At 35.2% G+C, this 5,341-nt stretch overlaps 1 protein-coding gene across 1 annotated transcript; it reads right to left on the bottom strand.

Moving 5' to 3' along the window:
- Positions 1 to 2,591: 2,591 nt before the first annotated feature.
- Positions 2,592 to 3,805, bottom strand: LOC141591186 (uncharacterized). The gene is made up of 2 exons (XM_074411569.1): positions 2,937 to 3,805; positions 2,592 to 2,831 (listed from the first exon to the last, which is right to left on the bottom strand). Exons 1-2 carry the CDS (start codon positions 3,553 to 3,555, stop codon positions 2,791 to 2,793), a joined length of 660 nt encoding a protein of 219 aa, XP_074267670.1. The 5' UTR covers positions 3,556 to 3,805; the 3' UTR covers positions 2,592 to 2,790.
- Between the last annotated feature and the right edge of the window lie 1,536 nt (positions 3,806 to 5,341).

Raw genomic sequence — 5,341 nt, 5'->3', positions numbered from 1 at the left:
GAAGTTACGTAAGTGTGTTCCTCGCATTGTTAACAAAAGTGTCGGATCATCTTGTTCTTACGCCGTTGTGATCCTTGTGTCGAGGGTAAACTTTTTATATAATTTTTAAAATGTTTTGTTAAAGTTGGTTGAAACCCTAATTGGGTAATTTGGGGGTTTTGGGGAGTATTGTTGATGTTAGATTGTGATTGTATGATTGTATGTTTGATAGGAAGTAATTTCAGTGAAGGGCGATGTTGATTAGCTGATTGTGACGATCTTGGTGATTGCTGTTCCAGGTAGGGTTTCCCTACTCAGTATTGGCTACATAATGTGTGGTGATTGTTGTTGTGTTTATTGGTTAATTATATTGTTGGTTGATCTTGACGGTTGTTGGTTGTATATTGTTGATTGGTTTCTATCTCTCTGTGATCTTCGGGGCGCATCCCTGGCTGAGTGGAGTCACTTGCGGGAGTGGCTTCTTGCCCTTGATTCGCCCTCTGTGGAACCCGTCACAGAGGGGATGTGCACATTAATGAACTTGGGTTTATCGCTCGATGGAGATGAGCGGGGATTTGGTGGGTACGGCTGCGGTCCCTCACTGGCGGCGTGGAGTACTTGTTGTGATGGGTACTCTTGCAGGGCTACACACTTTAGTGTGTAGTCAGTTGTGTGGAGATTGGAGATGGAGACTGGGGATTTGTTTGAGCTGCTTGTGATATTGTTCCTTTATGGTGTTTGTTTTATGTAATCAGTACTGACCCCGTTTAAATGTTTTAAAAACTGTGGTGATTAATTCGGGGATGGTGAGCAGGTATGAGACGATGCACATGGGATAGCTGGGATGAGTCATCACGTTGCTGTTTTAGAAGTCTTCCGCTGTGTCGAACATTTTGTAGTTGTTTAGTAGTTGACAGTTTTGAGAACCTTGTATTCCCTTTTAACAGTTTTTGGAGTTTGGCTTGTATCACTTAAACTTTATTATCATTTAAATACATTTCGTTATTGTCTATTTGAGTATCATTGCCTCGGGTAACCGAGATGGTGACGTTCTCATACCTTAAGTGGTCCTGGTAAGGCACTTGGAGTATGGGGGTGTCACAGTGCATATAATGGCATACATGATCGTTCTAATGGCGGAATCATTAGAAATCGATTTCATGTGATCAACAACTTATTAGGTTCAGTGAACGACTATGACTCTATCATAGTAATTCCACTTTCATCAATATGAACAACCTACTCAACCTTGTTGATGTTGAATAGATAAGGAATCTTATCAATATAGGATATTTATCTAAGTGTCAATCCAAAATTCCCTATGTTATAATAGATTTGGAATTTTGGAATGCAATATGTCATCTTTTATTGAGAATTGAAGACCAAAACACTACCTCATCAATGGTAGCGTTAGCGTGACATTCTCAATGAGTAATATGACATCAATATGGAAGACAATCTCTCCCACTGAATTCCATGTCTTTACATGGCAATTTTAACTCCTACTCAAATCCATGTATACATATGGCTTCTCGACAACTCTAGTGAAAACTATCTTCATATCATATGATTAAAAAGATCATTGCAATCTTAAGTGTTAATTAAAACCTTGTGCTTATGTCACACACACACACCTCCTTTCTAAATACCTATTTGGAAATTGGTTTTAACATCTAACTTGATCATACACACTAAGAGGTGTAGCAATGATAACATGGATCTTAGCATAGTTACATGTTAACTTAGCTTTGTAGACATCTCTTATGTCTGTCTATTCAACTTTTAAACAACTTTACCCTTTTGCACAGATTTAACTTTGGTTCATACGGCTCTTATGTAAAATAAAATTGAATTTACTTGATACAACCACTTTATAATCTAATTATCTAAAGACCAATTTCTTTTGGTCTCTTCACTAGTCTGAAGATTTACCAAAGAAAGCTTTCTTTTGGTCTCCTCACATGTTATGAGTTTCACTTAAGAACGCTTTCTTTTGGTCTTCTCACTAGTTCCCAACTAGTTGTATGTTTGTTGCTATTTTTCTCCCACTCTATCTTTTGAAAAATACATCTATTTTTCTCGAAAGATAGCCTTATAGGCAACAAATAATTTCAGACTTATGTTGTGAAGGAATAAAATATCGTATATTATAACCTTAATTGATGACTCTTGTGTAAAGACATTATAATCTAGCTTCAAAGTAGACTAGTCCTTATAGAGTAAAGGTTTGGATTCATATCCATGTCAAACATAATCTTAAGGTCTTAAGCCCTCCCATAGCTCGTATGGAGTCTTATAAGTGGTGTCAAGTTTTAGTTATAAGTGGTGTAGCCAATTGGTTTATAAAATTTTCCTTTTAGAGTTCAAATAACTCTTTTTGACTTTATAATCATTCTTTCTTATATCAAATAAGATGTGATATTAAGTCACAAAAGCATAAGTGAGAATTAAATTCGCGGCTTATGAACTAATTACAATGATCTCATCGTTGTAATTCTTTTATGATTAGTTTAAGTCAACATAATTTATGTTTTGATATAATAAGTGTATAATGACAAGTTTTAGAACGAAAATTTCCATAAACTGAGTGACTTGGGTTGCAAACCAAGCTACTAAAATTCAAATACAACTTCTTGTTCTTGAAAACAAAAGGAAATAAACTAATTTCCATGTCCAACTAGGAAATTTAAAAGAGTTCTAAAACAACAAGTTCAAAATACAACAATAAAACGAAGACTATCATTATAAAGGCCAAGCTTCCATAGGTCTTCTACTATGGGCGGCTACTCTAGCTTCCATTGAAGAGCCTCCTTACGCTTGCTTGTCTTTGCCTTTGTCTTTGCTCGAATGCCCTTAAAAACAAATTAAAAAGGGTAAGAATCACAACTTGTATCCAAATACAAAAGTTGAGATTGAAATCAAAAAACACAAATGATAGGAAGAATTTTATTTATTACCTACTGGAACAATCTTTCCAGCTTTGATATCTCCAAGATACTTCGGACAATTCCTCTTCCAATGTCCTATGCCGTTACAATAATGGCATTTGTCTTCAGAAGTAGCACCCTTTTTAGAAAAGCTTTTCTCAATTGCTTTTCCTTTTCCCTTGAAGGAAGTGGGTTTCTTGCTCTTATTAGCACTCCTCTTAAATTTCCCTTTGCTCTTGTTGTTAATTGCGATCACATCCTTGGTTGAGCTAACATTAAGACCCATATCTCTCTCGGCTTGCACAAGAAATTTGTGCAATTCATGGAGAGAAGTCTTCTTGTTTTGCATATTGTAGTTTACCCTAAACTGCACATATGCTTTGACTTTTTTCAAGGAATGTAAAACTCGGTCTATAACGAGTTGTTCGGGAATGTCAACCCCTTGGATCTTAAGAGTCTCAACAAGCTCAATCAATTTGAGCACGTGAGGTCTAACCTTTTGGCCCTCTTTGATGTTGATTTCGAAAAATGCGGAAGCCGCCTCATATTGGATAATCCTAGGAGCTTGCGAAAACATGGTCACAAGCTTGGTGTAGATCTCATAGGCCGTGCTCATCTTAATAGCACTCCTTTGGAGATCGGGCACCATAGAGAAAATGAAGACGTTCTTGATAGCGGCCGACTCTTTTAGGTACGCCTCATAGGCTTCCCTTGCGGCGGCGGTTGACCTAGTAGTAGGTGTGGAGCGGCTTCGGTAAGGTAACGAAGCTTGTGGTCACCTTCCGCGGCCAAACGGAGTTGCGCATCCCAATCGGCGAAGTTTGAACCATTCTTTTCAAGTTTACATCGATCCATAAAGGATCGGAGCCAAGAAGCATTGCGGAGTGGTGGAGCGTTTGCACTAGTCGACGCGGATGAAATCGGAGTAGTCATTGCTTACTAATCAAATTGACTACAAAATAGAAAAATGAAGGAATTATAAACATTTATCGTTTTAATAAAACTTGTAAATATTTTAAAACAAGTTTAACATTTATATATAGTGACCTCTACCCAACTATAATAAATGATTTCGAGATCCATCTTTATACAAATATGGGCACGGGGAAACCGATACATCCCATACTTTGTACAAATTTGGTGAATTAACTCTTTAATTGATTCTACTTTAGAACTCTCGGTCGATGTTTTTCATAAAACCCATCTCTAGCCACGAAACATAAGACTAGTCATAATATCCCGTTGAGACCAACCAAATTTCGCGTGTGATAACGTTTTATTACCCCACTTACCCAATGACAAATGAAGGCACCTCGGGAAAACCGAACATATCCCCAAATCTCATGGGGAGTCATGGGTTCTACTATTTGGTAAGGCTAAGTCTCAATCTTTTAAAAGTAAAGGTCTTGTCAATTTATTATCTATCAATTTTAAGTGAGCAAAAAGTTGAATTTTCGATAATTATAATTAACACGGTCGAAGACTCGATATGATATGCATGTGTTGTTATGGCGATTTGGCAATGCATGCAACATATTAAAAGAAATGCAAAGCTAAATAATAAATTCCTAGTATGGCCTTCCTAAAATAGAAAATTAAATAATCTATTACAAATTCGGAAACCAACTCCTTTGATCCCTTTAATCTTCAAGTGGCACGCCTCCCTAAAACACTGTCTTTGTCGGAACGCCTTTCCGAATGGCACCGTCTTGAAGAAAATCCGGAATTACAAATAATAATAAAAATACATAGCTATTCCTATTATACATTTGTAAAATGAAAAACTAGTAAAAATAAAAGTGATACGAGATCACATTAAATTACAACCGAATCAATATTTCCTTACATTACGGGTAATATCGATTAAAATCTAAAGCCATACTAAGATAAAATTACATAATTCAAAATTACATAAATAAAATATGACATTCAAGAATGAAATATGAAGCATTATAATATGTGTCTATCATGCCAAATTGTGTGCCAAATCGCCCTATTTAACTTATATCGATTATACAACCCGGTTTTATGGAAATTCATGATTTTAACTTATTAAAATCGCTAAATAATACTAAAATCTAATTTTAGTCCAAGTTAATTATCCTAACACTTCTAGGTCTCAAAAATTAGTCATTACTTAATTTTTGACAATAATTCAACTTGATGTAATTTCATGCTCATTTTGACCCTAAAATCATAACTATTATAAAATAAACCAAATTTAATTACAATAATTTCAAATTTTGAATTTTAAATTTTTGAACATTCTGGAACATATCCATGACACTCATGATGTCAAAAATCATGGTTAAAATTTTCGAATTTATTTCGAGAAAATATAGTTGCAATTTCTCGGTTTTATCAAATAAAACATCTAAATTATACAAAAATTAATCTAATCAATTTTAGAATGTTAGATCTGACAAGTGGAATAT

This window comes from Silene latifolia, chromosome 7, assembly GCF_048544455.1.
Source record: "Silene latifolia isolate original U9 population chromosome 7, ASM4854445v1, whole genome shotgun sequence".
Lineage (NCBI taxonomy): Eukaryota > Viridiplantae > Streptophyta > Magnoliopsida > Caryophyllales > Caryophyllaceae > Silene > Silene latifolia.
Note: the sequence above shows the minus strand (reverse complement) of the source record. Positions and strands in the feature narration are given on the sequence as shown.

Excerpts from the sequence above, each read along its gene's own strand:
- LOC141591186 (XM_074411569.1), bottom strand. The coding sequence starts at position 3,555 with ATGGTGCCCGATCTCCAAAGGAGTGCTATTAAGATGAGCACGGCCTAT. Across the intron at positions 2,832-2,936 it reads TGGAAAGATTGTTCCAGTAG|GGCATTCGAGCAAAGACAAA; the intron begins GTAATAAATAAA and ends TTTGTTTTTAAG.